The following is a 13,463-nucleotide window of genomic DNA, read 5'->3' as shown; positions in this document are numbered from 1 at the left end:
ACTTTATAAACAGCAGAGCAAAAGAGAAGCCAGGTCCTATTTAAAGGGCATGTGCATGGTACTTGAAAAGGGCCATTATTGTACTATGACCCGTTCTCTGCTTCTGTCTCAGCTCTTTTTTTTTTTTTTTTACTCTTTCAACCCCAACCCAAATCTTAAATGCCAAAGGATGCAGCGGTTGGTTGAGAAAAAGACAAAAGAAAAAAAAAATAGGATGATCAACAACAGAAAGCAAACACGGATAAGGGATTGTTATTTGCTGCTGCAACTGTCCATTGCTCATGTTTGATTTATTCATATACTGCACTGCGCCTGGAGCGAATTACTTTTAAAAAAGCAGTAAATAAAATCCTAATAAGTAGAGTATAAAATTAAAGGGTAAGGTCAAAGGTCATAAAGAGCCAAAACGGCTACGTCACCGTTTTACCCCTCCTCTTTGTTTCTTCTCCGTTTTTTACGCACGCGCGTGGTGTTCCCATCCCTCAACAACCAACCACTGAACGTTTTCTCCGTGAAACACCTGGTAACCAATCAGCGCCCAGAACGTTTTTTTTTTTTCATCTCCGCCCATCGATTACCCTCCAACCAACCAGCGCGACAAGAGGGCGGAGACAAACCTGAAGAACGAGCAATGCAACCAATCAGTGTGAAGCTGACGTATAGCCCTTAACCAATGCGCTACGAGTCAGGCGGTAAGTCCCAGTTTCTTCCGAATAGCTTTTGAGGTAGAAGGTTCTGGAAAGGCCGAGTAGGAACTAGCGCCATTTTGTGTCCACGGCAGAGAAAGAGAGAACGAGTATAAGAAAGGGAGAAAAAAACGCTCATACGGAAGCGGAGCAGAGGAGGTAACGGCGACGGGGAGGAGGGGGGGCGCGCGGGCCCTCGGCTTTCATCGTTCAAGGCCGCGTGCACGTTTGGGGGTGGGGGAGGGGGGTTTGCGTTGCTTTTAGCGCGCGGGTGTTGGGTTTAGGGCGAACGCGCACGTTTCCTCTTGTCCGACCGTTGTGTGGCGTTGCTGTGACGTCACACCTCGGTGCGTCGCGTCATTAGAGCGAGGCCGCGAAGGCTGCTGCAGCCGGCTGTGTCTCTTGGGCCCGGGGCTCCGATGACGTCACAAGCGTTGGGAGGCAGGATTGTGACGTAGGGGCGAAGGTTCTCTTTTAATGGTCCTCTTGGTGCCGACGTCACACGTAGGCAAATGAGTGCTACATTGTTGCGGGTCTTTGTGACGCGACGGGCGGGGCGCGGATCCTGCTGCAGGTTCCTTCCACCGCGGGGTCTCTTTCATGGTTACGCTTAGCAGATTTTTCTATTTATTATATATATATATTTTTTTTTTTATTATTTTTTTTTTCTCTCTCTCTCTTTGACACAGAAGAAGCAAAAGGATCATGGCGTCGGACGACTTCGACATTGTGATTGAGGCTATGCTGGAGGCGCCCTACAAGAACAAAGAGGTAAAAACGAGGACAACAACAACAACAAAAAGGAGTTAGGTCTAAAGTTCCGCCCTCTCAATGTGGAACAGGAGAGAGGGGTGGGGGCTGTTCGCTGCTTGGTGACATTCTTTCCTCTCCCCACCCCCCCACCCCCATCTCCCCACCCCCCTTTCCTCTCCTAGCTGTCTGTTCCGTTCTCCTCTTAGATGCACCGTCCACAGCAGTGTCCGATCGTACGCAGAAATACACGACACCAGGACAGCGTCCACTCAAGGAAAGGGGAAGGCGAGACCATGTCAGGCAGCTGAGGAGGGGTTCAGAGGTCAAGTATAACCCCTCCTCTTGGCCGCCTTCCTGTTACAAATTCTTGGCCTTCTGTGTGCATGCTTGGACGAGTGTTTTTGAGTGTTGTTCTGTAATTTCTTTTAATTGTCTGCCCAGTGGTTAACGGATTTGCACCCTTTCTCTTTATAGAACCCTAAAGATCTCTCTTGCCCAGCTCCTTTGAACACTGGTTTGATAAGGTAGTGAAATCTCAACTGTACCTAATTGCACTGTCATCTTGCTGCCATCAATGAAAAGGAGGAACTGGAGTTTTGGGGGTGGGTGTGTCGTCTGATCACACAGCGGGAGAGTTTTGTTTAAACTAAATTTGACACATAATAATTTGATATTATTGAGGTAGCTTGTCTTGAGTAAGCTATAGAAACGCCTTGTGGTGGTGCCCTTGAAGTTTAGTTTTGCTGTTGGTAAATACTGGTTGAGAAAGAATTAGAGGTTTAACAAACTTTTTTTTTTTTGTTTAATAAAGGAAGTAGAAGGGGGGGGGGGTCACTGCCTCATAGAGGTGTATTTTCAAAGTACTTAGACTTACAAAGTTCCATAACCTATGGATCTTTTATAAGTCTAAGTGCTTTGAACGTACATCTTTCTGTAACTTTGTAAGTCTAATTTCTTTGAAAGTAAGCCTCTTACTGCAGCAATGTTAACTTTCATCAAAAACTGGATACTGAAGGTACCAGAGCTGAGATTTTAGTTTAAACTCCCAAATTTGGAACTTGTCAGTATGTTCTTAATGTACTGGAAAGAAAAGTTGAAAACTGTTCATTTTAAATGAGGTTGTAACTGAAGTTCGTTTCAGAGGTGTTACTAGATAAGCTTGTATGAATCCCTATCCTTTGTTTATTCAAGGGGGGGGGGGGGGGGGGCGGCAAGGCTGCATATTGGGCATGCCATGGTATTTTTTTATTCTTTAGAAATTTTGGTTGCCCAGAAGACAAACATAGTAAGAGAGCTATAATGTAAGTGGAAAACGCTAGGATTTCATTGTTGAGAACATTTGAAGTGGCACTCTTATTTTCATGATATGGGGAGGGGTTGATACTTTTTAAATTTTGTGCCTGTACCCATTTTGCAGTGAAGCTTAGTGTTCAAAGTTTTATAAATAAATAAGCAAAACAGTTTTGAACACTAGAGTGGGGATGGCTAACACCCCGCCCTGTGCTACTGCCTTAAGGCTCTTAGGGAACCAAGACCTGTTAAGACAACATAGGTAGCGATCTGTTATGTATGGGGATATTCCTGGTTTCTGTGGGATTCATGTTGCTGGTGAGGATAGAGCGTTACTCAAGCCGCAAAATTGCGTGCTGTGTGTATCATCTCTTAACTGGTTATACATACTAAGAGATAAAATGCACTGTGTTTGGTCCAGGACGAGGTGGACAGAAGCTTTCCCTGGAAAACACAATAAAACTCCCTCAGCCTGAGGAGCGCAGGTAAAGTACAAAACAGCCAGAGCCAGTGAGATCAGAGAAACTGGAAATATTAAAATTCCCTGAGGGTTAAGGGAGACTGTGCTGAAGCACAACTATGTGGTTTTGGTTGCGCTTCTAGGCGCCGGGGAGGGGGTGGGGTGGAGGAGAGTATTCTCCTTTTGGGATCCTATGCCTTTGAACATGCAAAGTTAAAAAAAAAAAACAAAAACCTTCTCCATTTTGTTTTCCATCTGACCTCCCTGCTTTCATTATACAAGCCACCCCTTATGGGGACTGGAATAGCAGGAGGAAAGCGCTGAGCTGACTGGAGGAGAAGGGTGGGAAGGGATCAGCTGCCTTGCTGTATCCTGTCTCTGTATCCCCTCCCTCCTGTGGTGAGATGGTATGTTTCCAGGTTTGTGTTAGCATGGGGTGATAGAATCCTGCATTTCTCTTCCTATTGTATGAGTTTTTAAAGGGTGGGTGTGTTTTTGTACTGTGAGTTCTGGGGTCTCTTCCAGTAAAGCAGAAACCAGTTTGTTACTGGTTGAGACCTGAAAATGTTGATTCCTTAGCGCCTGCTCCAGACCACTCCCAACGAGTGGGTATATAATGCCCTCCTATCCCTGTGTTGCACAGTATTTCTCGGTACCCTCAGTAGGTGGTAGGTAGGTCTTTGCAGTCCTGCCCAGGAGGTCCTGTGATTTGGATTCTAGAAGGATCTGTTTTTTTAGTGAAGAACTTAAAAAAAAAAAAGGTGTTTTTTCCCCTCGGGGTGTTTGCTTTGGGAGGGAGGTGTCTGTTGTGCTGTTACCACCATCTTGTGATACAGGACTGCACAGAATTTAATACAGGGACATCACTAATAGTCTCCCCATGTGCTGGTAGGAGGGGATATATCCACTCATTGGGAGTGGTCTGGAGAGACTAAAGGAAAGAAAATGAGCAGGTAAGCCCTTATTTCTCTTTTCTTCCCTGTAGTATTGGTGACCAGTGTAAGGGAGTTTTGAGACGTCAGTGATTTGAAGGCTGGCAGATTTAGGGCTCAGCGCTGTCCTCCCTCCAACCCCCTTTCTTTCTGCATATTTCATTTAGTTTATTGTAAAGATATTCTTAAGTTGCTAATAGAAGAAACATTCAGTAGTTTTGCGTTCTAATGTTTTGTTTCCTGTCCTTTTTTTTTCTCCTTCTTTCGCTGTTTTCCCCATTTTCTCCAACTTTATCTTGTAAATTCTGCTTCTTGCTCCACATTACTGCTGCTCACAATCATTGTGATAATGTTCTGTCGACCTGCCTAGGATGAAGGCCAGAGCAAGGAAGAAAAAAGAAACGGAGAAAGCAGCAGGTGAGCTTTTGAACTGGGGAAGGGGGGGGATCAGTTGATGTGAGTCTGTCGGTTAAATCTTTATCTCGTTCTTACCACTTATCTTTTGTAGGAAGAAGAGGAGCCGAAGCAGGGAGCGTCGACACAGGTAAAAAGTCAGGTGTTGGAATTGCATGCCCATTTCTTTTGGGTCCTGCCTGATTCTGATTTTCATTCATTTGCTGTGATCACTTCCTTTTATGTTGAAAGCGTGCTTGGGACAGACAGTCTGTAAGACAGATGTTTCTTAAGTCACCTTTTTTTCTGGGTGACTTGAAGTATCTATTCACTAAAGCAGTGCCCTTTTAACGTTAATTTTTTTTGTTGCTAACAACTCTGTTCTTTATTGAGATCATTTCTGGATTTTAAAAAACATTTTTCAATATATATTTTTTTTTTTGTTCTACAGCCGAGAGAGACACCGACATAGAAGCAGCCATAGCAAAGAACGGTACCGTCCCAACGAACGGCGCCATCGTAGTAGGAGCCGGGATCGAAGGCACAGCCCACGAGACCGTAGGCGGGATGAGCGTGTCCGCTACCGAAGCCCTGGGTAAATATTGGTGGACGATGGGGAGATCAGTGCAGTGTTTTTCTGCTCAGTGTTATCCTATGGTCTGCTAATTTCTATGCTTCTTGGAAGTAATTCGGGCGAGGGGGGGTTAATTTTGTTTTTGTATGTTTGAATAGTGTGCAATACAAGTAAAAATTGTAAGTGTATCTGTATGAGCATGTTATAACTTAGCAAGACTGACGAGGGTAGATAATTCTTTGAAAGTTCAAAGCATCTCATGGCATCTACTTGCTGCCTGATAAACTTGGAGCCTTTGGCAAGGGGATTTGTTAGATGTACACTGTTCTCTCTCCTCTTTCAGGCATCGCTTTAATTGCAATAGGGGTGGAAGTCCTCGTCGACGAGAGAAGAGCCCTGTCAGGTACATTATGGCAGTTCGGATCAGCTTTTTAATTTTAGCATCGGGAATGGGGGCTAGAGGCTTTATATACTTGTGTGTGTGTGTGTGTATATATATATATATATATATATATATTTTATCAACTGGAGAAGAGAGGGTTAGTGCAGAGCCTGGTTTGTTGCGTATTAGCTACTAGTGTCATCTGGAGATGAGTATTGAGAGTAGCAATGTTTGGTTTCTCCTCCCAGGGCGCCCATTGATAACCTGTCTCCAGAGGAACGGGATGCCCGCACAGTGTTTTGTATGCAGCTGGCTGCTCGCATTCGCCCTAGAGATCTGGAAGATTTCTTCTCCGCTGTTGGGAAGGTACGTGACCCTGGCTGGCAATGGGAAAAGCACTAGGTGGTGCTGGTGTCCTAACTGAACCGCCTGCTTTTTCTTTTTTTCCCCCCAGGTGCGTGACGTGAGGATCATCTCAGATAGGAACTCACGCCGATCCAAGGGCATTGCCTACGTGGAGTTCTGTGATATCCAGTCTGTGCCACTGGCCATAGGGCTGACTGGACAGAGGCTACTTGGTGTCCCTATCATTGTCCAGGTGTCTCAGGTGAGGGAGGTGGTATCGCATTTCTGAAGAGGCCTTTTCTTTTTGGTGGCATTGATACTTTAGTGTGCGCACGAGTATTGATAGAAAACTTGCAATTTCCTTTCTGTAGGCCGAGAAGAACCGACTGGCTGCCATGGCGAACAACCTGCAGCGGGGCAGCTCTGGTCCCATGAGGCTTTATGTAGGCTCATTGCATTACAACATCACTGAGGACATGCTACGAGGTATCTTTGAACCCTTTGGCAAGGTTAGTACTCTGCAACTAGACTTAATCTTCATTGCTTTTTAGTTGTCACAGTTCAAGTACAAAATGTCTCTCTCTCTCTCTCCAGATAGAGAACATCCAGCTGATGAAGGAGCCAGATTCTGGACGCTCTAAGGGCTTTGGCTTCATCACAGTGAGTAGCAATTCTGTTCCTAAATGTGTATTCCAGACCATTCCCTATGAGTGGTATATGCACTCCTACCAGTAGAGGGAGACTGAGAATTATTGACTAATGAGCTTGTATAAGAACCTTGACCCCCCCCCCCCCTTCAGTATTTTTCAGTCTCCCACCAAAGGTGGTTTCTGTGCAGCCCTACTTCTTTTTGTTGGGGGGGGGGGGGTGCACCGTTTTCCACATTCACGGAAAAAAAAAGACTTTAAACAAGGCAGAAGGAAAAGAACAGGGTTTGGACAGCAGTACTTGCTTGTCTTGTGTCAAGGAGTCTGTTCTGCACCCCAGGGGTGCACATTCCAATGTCCTGTGTCTCTCCTACCCACCCAGCCCTCCTCTGGAGCATGCTGTGCCTTGGAAGGGTAACTCGAGTGCGTTCCTTAGAGAGAGAAGAGTACCGACTTTAAAAATAAGTGAAAATAAACCCTCAAAATAGAAAATGAAAACAGAGGTATCCCAGGCACCTGGATTTGCAGCAACTCTGGTTTGGGACAGGTCAGTTGTGGGAGGCAGCTTGCTGGACATCGCCGGGGTGGGAGGGGGGGGGGCATGTTGGTTCCAGTAGAAAAGATGTACTGTTCAATCTGCATGGCACACTGCACTAGTTGAGCAGCAGCAGTGGTAAAACAAACTGCGGCCATGCAGTGGCTGACGATCCTGCCCCCTTGAACATCACTTTCTGTTCTGGTGCTGCTGCTCTTCTAGAAAAGGGATGAGTGTAGGGGGAATAGGGTCAGAGAAGAGGCAGATGCTGGATGCAAGAGGAGGGGAGCATGCAGATGTTTGGTGGCTGAAGCATGCTACCGATTTGCTTCCGCAAGCAGCTTGGAGCTCGGACAGTGGGGCTTGGGCATCCTCGCCAGCAAAGATAGGACTCGGTGCTCTTGAGAAGAAATGCAGGGCGCCGTGACCCAAGACAACTTGAGAAGAACTGCCCTAAATCAAGATCTTTATTTGCATTCTGTATGGGTCATTGCATGTATTTTTCCAAATGAGCTGATTGAATCTTGTTGTGACCAAATAGTTGTATCTTCTTGAACTGAGTTTCATCTTTTCTGGTAGTTCTCGGATGCAGAGAGTGCTCGCATAGCACAGGAGCAACTAAATGGCTTTGAGCTAGCAGGCCGCCCTCTGAAGGTGGGCAACGTGACAGAACGGTCTGACGGTGGTGGAGACATCCTTACTGCCTTAGACAGTGACGACATGGAGCGCAGCGGTATAGATTTGGGAGCTACTGGCAGGCTTCATCTCATGGCCAAGCTGGCAGAAGGTAAGACTGGCGATAGCTGGGAATAGATCAAGTAGTGTTTTTCAGTGGTTAGCCATGTCTCGTTAAGATGTGCATGTTTCAAGGGTGAGCAGTGCTGCTTGTCATTTTTTATATAATTCAGGTAGCAGAAGGTATGCTAATCGTGTGTGGCTGTTTTTTAATACAGGGACAGGGATGCAACTTCCACTGGCTGTGCAGGCAGCATTGCAGCTGAATGGTGCCATCCCTCTAGCAGCCCTGAACCCCAGCCTTTCAGGTTAGTTGTTCCCCAGCCTCATCTACTACTACTACTACTACTTAACATTTCTAGAGCGCTACTAGGGTTACGCAGCGCTGTACAATTTAACAAAGAGAGACAGTCCCTGCTCAAAGAGCTGGGAAAACATTTAACCATTCTGCTCTGTTCTGCAGCGCTCAACCCTGCTCTCAGCCTGCCTGGTCACACCCTCGCAACACAGTCCTTCCCATTCTTCAACACTCAAACCATGTGAGTACAGCATTACTGGGGCCAAACAAAATTACTGAGCATATAGGTATGGATTTAGTCAAGGGAAATATTGCCTCCCCAGCCTGCTACAATTCTTTGAAGGGGTGAATAAACATGTGGACAGAGGTGATCTGGTTGATACTGAAATTGGATTTTCAAAAGGCATTAGAGTAGCTAATAAACCATTCAGTGAGGAAATTAGGAGGTAATGTTCTAGTGTGCATTAAAAACTTATTAAAAGATAGAAAACAGTAGGATTGAGTGGTCAGTGCTGGGACATCTGCTTTTTAACATAAATGATCTGGAAACAGGAGTAAGAAAAGCCAAAATGTGTCGGACCAATGGTCCATCTAGCCCAGTATTCTGCTTCCAACAGTGGCTAAGCCAGGTCACAAGTACCAAATAGTAGGAACATTCCATGCTACCAATCCAAGTAAATAAGTCTTTTCCTTCAGAAACTTGTCCAAACCTTTTTAACCCAGATACTACGCTAATCGCTGTTACCGCATCCTCCGGCAGCAAGTTCCAGATCTTTAACTAGTCTTCTGAGTGAAAATTTTTTTTCCTGTTGGTCTTTTTGAAAGTGAGGTGATTTAAAGTTGTTAAAATTCATTTGCAAGAGGACCTTACGAGACTAGACTGGGAGATGGGATGTAAATGGTAGATCACGTGTGAGATTTTTGGATGAGTGTTTTTTAAATTTTTGTAAATAAGAGGAACCAAAACTATAACTACGTGATGCAAGGTTTCGCATTAGGAGTCAACATCCAGGAAAAGAATTTATGTAGTGAAATCCTCTTCCCTCTGGGCTTGGTCTCTTCTACTTTAGGACTCTCAGACTGGCAAGTGCAATTATGCACTTACAATGCAGCCTAATAAGCTCCTTTTATTGCAGCATCTTGCTTCTGGCTGCAATAAACGAGCAACTGAGGCGCAGAGGTCCTCCCCAAATGGAGCCTGAGGCAGTGGGAGGGGCCTAGCCACCCAGGTGTGACATCCCTGGGGGTCACATGTGGCCCCTGCAGACAATAGCGACACTAGAGAACAGCTGGTTCTCTTCAGGTTTTGTTTTTAATAATATCCTCTGAAATGACCAAAAGGTCTAGAAAGACTGCCCCCAGCGAGGCCTACCAGAGCCAGGCTGCACATCTACCATTTGCTGCAGACTGAACAATACTGGCTGCCTGGGAACTCCATTGCCCTCCAGAGAAGCGTTGGAGTGGCAGGAAAACAAACGCCAAAAGGAGGAAAAAGCAAAAGTTTGCTACTCCCCCCCCCCCCCCCCCCCCCCCTTACACACAACTTCCCTGTGGTAGATCATTGGTGACATTTGGGTGGTGGGGGGGGGGAGTTAACTGACACTCGGGCAAGAAAGAAGTAGCAACTAAGACCCCACAGCACTCCAAAATGCCAGTCTGCTGAAAGACAGCTAGACAGCTGAGGTTCGCAACCAAAACCCCGCAGCAGGGGGCAGGGACTCGGCCACCCGGGTTTAACACCCCCAGGGTAAAAGAGACCCCCATGGGTCTCAACCCTTATCCAGCAAGACAGTTCCTGAACTATCTCTGGCATTTTTATTTAGTGTGTTTTCTCTTAACCTAGTAGCCCCAGGAAGAGAACTCAAGACAAAGAAATCCCAGGGCCCACAAGTAACTCTATCCACTGAGACTGAAAACAGACTAGTTTCCTGAGGACTTCGCAGCCGGCTTACTTGAAGCTTAATTAGTTCTCCGTTAGCTTAGCAGGGCTTATAAAAGGTTTGGACAAGTTCTTAAAAGCCATTAAGATGAACTTGGGGAAACTCCACTGCTTATTCCTGGGGTAAACAACATAAATTCTCTGTTTTACTCTTGGGCCCTGTTTATTAAGCTGTACTATAGGCAAGTTAGCGTTTTTAGCACGTGCTGTGTAGGTGGCCATAACATTCCTATGAGCTTAGCAAACAGAGCCCTTAGGATCTTGCCAGGTGGGGGCATAGCCATCCCTCTGATTTGTGTGTGTGGGGGGAGGTATACCTTCATTGGCAGGGATGCTGAAGCCCTGTCAGCCAAAAAAATTCAGTGCTTGTGGAAGTTGGCAGCATTGCCTCCTGCCACCAACACCAGGACTCCCTGAGCATGCTAAGTTCTTGTACATGCTCAGTTGGCATCTGGAAGCAGCTTGGGCACTGTAATTCTTTACCTAGTGGGGCTACAGGTTGCTGCAGGTTTGGAATTGGCCTGGGCTCAATGAAAGGGGGGGGGGGGGGGGCCAAGGAGTACCTCCCCTGGCTATGACACTGTTTCCATGTAACTTGTGACCTGAATTGGCTACTGGTAGAAACACGATCCTGAGCTTGATGGGCCTTTGGTCCGACCTAGTATGGCAATGCTTAAGTGTTTTTTTTTTTTTTTTTTTTTTTGGGGGGGGGGTTCCCCTGTGTCCATGAACCTAGTGTAGCAGCTGCAGCCTCACTGTGCCATCGTTCTTGCAATGTTTTTGTACCCCCCCCCCTGAAGAAAAGCCACTTGTTGTAATTCATCAATGGTGATTTGTCATATGTAGTTTGTTTGACCTTGGTTATATATTAGCCTGCTTGGTTATATATGTACTGCTCAAAGTAGTAGGTGATCTGTATTAGAAGTAGTTTAGATATAATCAGCCTCTTGCTCCTTGTGCATCCTGCAACCTTATCGTTTGACGATGAGCTTGGTGTTAGCTATTCTGCTGTACTTCTGTTGTGCTACATAAGGATGCAAAAGGATCAACTCCTTCAGAGCCTAAAGTGAGCTTTTTTTTTCTTTTCAGCTGATGTCAATAGGTCATGGAGATCTGAAGTATTAGAGAATATAGTTGAGCCAGCTTATTTTGTGCCCTGCTCACCATCTCTGCCTTTGACATTTAGGTAACAGGCTCAAGAGCAGCTCACACGGTCCAGCTTCTTGAATCTCTTCAGATTCTCATCAGCCAGTTGACTGCTGCCACCCAGAGGTAACAAGAGTTTATGGTTCTTCTCTATCCAGACTGATCCAACATCAGGTGGAAGACCTTAGACCAGCCGCCTCGGCCGAGCCTGCTTTGTGACATCTTTCTGCTCTCCCTCTCTGCTGGCTGAGAGGGTGGATGCTCACTTAACTGTATATGTATATATACTTTTGATTTTGGATCATTGTGTGATCATTTGCATCTTCCTTTTGGAGCACCTGCTGTTCTTGAGCTCATGTTGGTGCAACTGTGATTCCTCACCATGGACTGGACGGCGCTCTCCTTTTTTTTTTTTTAATGTACTGTCTTAGAGCACATTTTGTTTGTCTTTATTTTTTAATTAAACTCTTAAGAACATGAAACAAGCTGACCCTAACCTCCTGACTGTTCAAAAAATAGCTACAAGGTGGGAGGGAGGATTTGTTTTCTGATCCATCCCTACTGCCAGCTTTTGTAAATAGTAATCAGTATCTGTTCTAGCTATGTGCCAGCGGCACCCCAGTTGGGGAGGGAGGCCAGAGGTCTGCCTTGAAGAATGCCTGCTGCTACACTCAAGACCTGGACTTGGACCTCTTGGTATACAAGATATCACTAGCAGTGACTTTACTGTCATGAGAGTAGATGACTCAGTGGTCACAGAGGGGGGTATTGCAGGTGCTGCTTTTACTCCACATGGTAACACTGAGATCTGTTTCTCTGTTTTATGAACTCTGTAAATTTTCCTTTTTTAAGATCAACAGCTAACGTTAACCGTGTGTGTGGAAGGTTTTTGTGGGTTGGGTGTTTTTTTTTTTTTTTTTTTTTTTTTTGATTTTGTTTTAAATGTGTCTGCCTTTGTTTCCCCTTTATGGTACAAAGACTTTAATAAGAAAAGCAGAAAAGTGGAGAAAAAAACCCCCAAAACCTACAAATTTCTATTTACAGAAATGATTTGTAAAATGTTTTGATTTAAACCAAAAAGTTAAAATAAACCGAGGAAAAACCCCAACCTGTGTCTGCCTTTTGTATTTACTTCTGGGCACACTGGTTCACATTCCAGCTTTGGAACCAGCAGCAGTTCTTAAATGTCCTTGGGTGCTTGTGCTTCCTTGTTGAATCTGATACAAAAGGTACCTTGTTCAACCTAATTTGGTAGGGTGATCTAACTTCATTTTGCTCAAATTTAAAATTGTTAAAACAACTTTTATGTATTTTCTATTAAACTTTGACTTCTCCATGTGCCTGTTGCTTCCACCATTTACACACCACTTTGTAGTGATAAGATTTGTAGAGTTCATGCTACTCTGAGAAAACATCACAAAACATTGATGCTCCCTGGAATGGGGGATTCCTTAGCATCCCTCCGGACCGGCCCAGGATTGGACTGATGGGTTGTGCACGCCTTCCAGCATGTTGGGAGACTGAGAAAATACTGGGCCGGTCCGGAGGGATTAAAGGAAAGCAAATTAGCAGGTAAGGTCTGATTTCTCCTTCTTTATCATCTGCTCCAGACTAGAGCTGTCCGATTCAGCTAAAACATTTTTGATTTGATTATTTACAAAAAAAAAATTGGTTTCCTTAGCAACCCTCCAGACCGGTCAAGACGCTTGGGTTATGCATGCCTACCAGCAGAGGGAGACTGAACACTAAAACTGTAACAAATGTATAAGCCACCTGCCAACCCCCAAGTAGTCAGTCTGGTCTGGTAGGCCTGGGATTTGTTTTAGGCCGTTCGTTGGTTAGCACCCTGTACTTAGAATCTGTGTGCTTCAGGGAAGTGGGTCCGGTGGGGCTCTGTTTTTCCCCTGGGGTGTCGCACCCGGTGATCGGGTCCCTCCCCCTGCTGTGCTCTTCTGAGCAGTCAGCCCTGTGCCTAGGCTCCTGTGTGATTGCAGGAACCTTGAGAGCCATAGCCCTTGTCAGCTTTTAGCAACCGGGCTGGGAGGTAAGAAGCCAGTTAAAGAAAAAAAAAAGAAAAGCTCTGCTTGTTTGACTTGGGGCTGACCGGAAGAGCTGCAGTACGTTTGTGAGAGAGAGAGTGAGTCTGGGCGCTGCTGCCTGTTGGGTTGCTTACCTCCTTCCCTCAGGGATGTCGGCGGGGAAACGTCCCATTGCCGGTTCTGTGCGCGCCGTGGTGTGGACGTGCCAGGGGCACAATGCGCAGGCTCTGCAGGGAGCCAAAACCTTGCTCCCGGGTGCTGTAGTGGCGGTTCCGGTTTTGGTGGGAACTGTCGCCATCTTGGATTCCT

General features: G+C 45.8%; 1 protein-coding gene across 2 annotated transcripts; it reads left to right on the top strand.

Annotated features, from left to right (window-relative positions):
* The first annotated feature begins 702 nt into the window (after positions 1-702).
* On the top strand, positions 703-12,223 carry RBM23 (RNA binding motif protein 23). Of its 2 annotated transcripts, none has more exons than XM_030188230.1 (14): positions 703-845; positions 1,379-1,457; positions 4,492-4,538; positions 4,630-4,665; positions 4,966-5,109; positions 5,432-5,491; positions 5,719-5,836; positions 5,925-6,077; positions 6,187-6,324; positions 6,410-6,475; positions 7,577-7,784; positions 7,951-8,040; positions 8,196-8,271; positions 11,156-12,223. In XM_030188230.1, exons 2-14 carry the CDS (start codon positions 1,392-1,394, stop codon positions 11,157-11,159), a joined length of 1,206 nt encoding a protein of 401 aa, XP_030044090.1. In that variant the 5' UTR covers positions 703-845; positions 1,379-1,391; the 3' UTR covers positions 11,160-12,223. The 2 variants fall into 2 exon arrangements, with proteins under 2 accessions (XP_030044090.1, XP_030044089.1); XM_030188229.1 differs by having other exon boundaries at positions 1,376-1,457.
* The last annotated feature ends 1,240 nt before the right edge of the window (positions 12,224-13,463 follow it).

This window comes from Microcaecilia unicolor, chromosome 14 (assembly GCF_901765095.1).
Source record: "Microcaecilia unicolor chromosome 14, aMicUni1.1, whole genome shotgun sequence".
In the NCBI taxonomy this organism is placed as follows: Eukaryota; Metazoa; Chordata; class Amphibia; order Gymnophiona; family Siphonopidae; genus Microcaecilia; species Microcaecilia unicolor.
Note: the sequence above shows the minus strand (reverse complement) of the source record. Positions and strands in the feature narration are given on the sequence as shown.

Bases quoted from the DNA above. Each gene is read 5' to 3' on its own strand.
- RBM23 (XM_030188230.1), top strand. From the start codon at position 1,392: ATGGCGTCGGACGACTTCGACATTGTGATTGAGGCTATGCTGGAGGCG. The intron at 4,666-4,965 runs GTAAAAAGTCAG...TTTGTTCTACAG, and splicing joins AGCAGGGAGCGTCGACACAG to CCGAGAGAGACACCGACATA. The intron at 7,785-7,950 runs GTAAGACTGGCG...TTTTTAATACAG, and splicing joins CATGGCCAAGCTGGCAGAAG to GGACAGGGATGCAACTTCCA.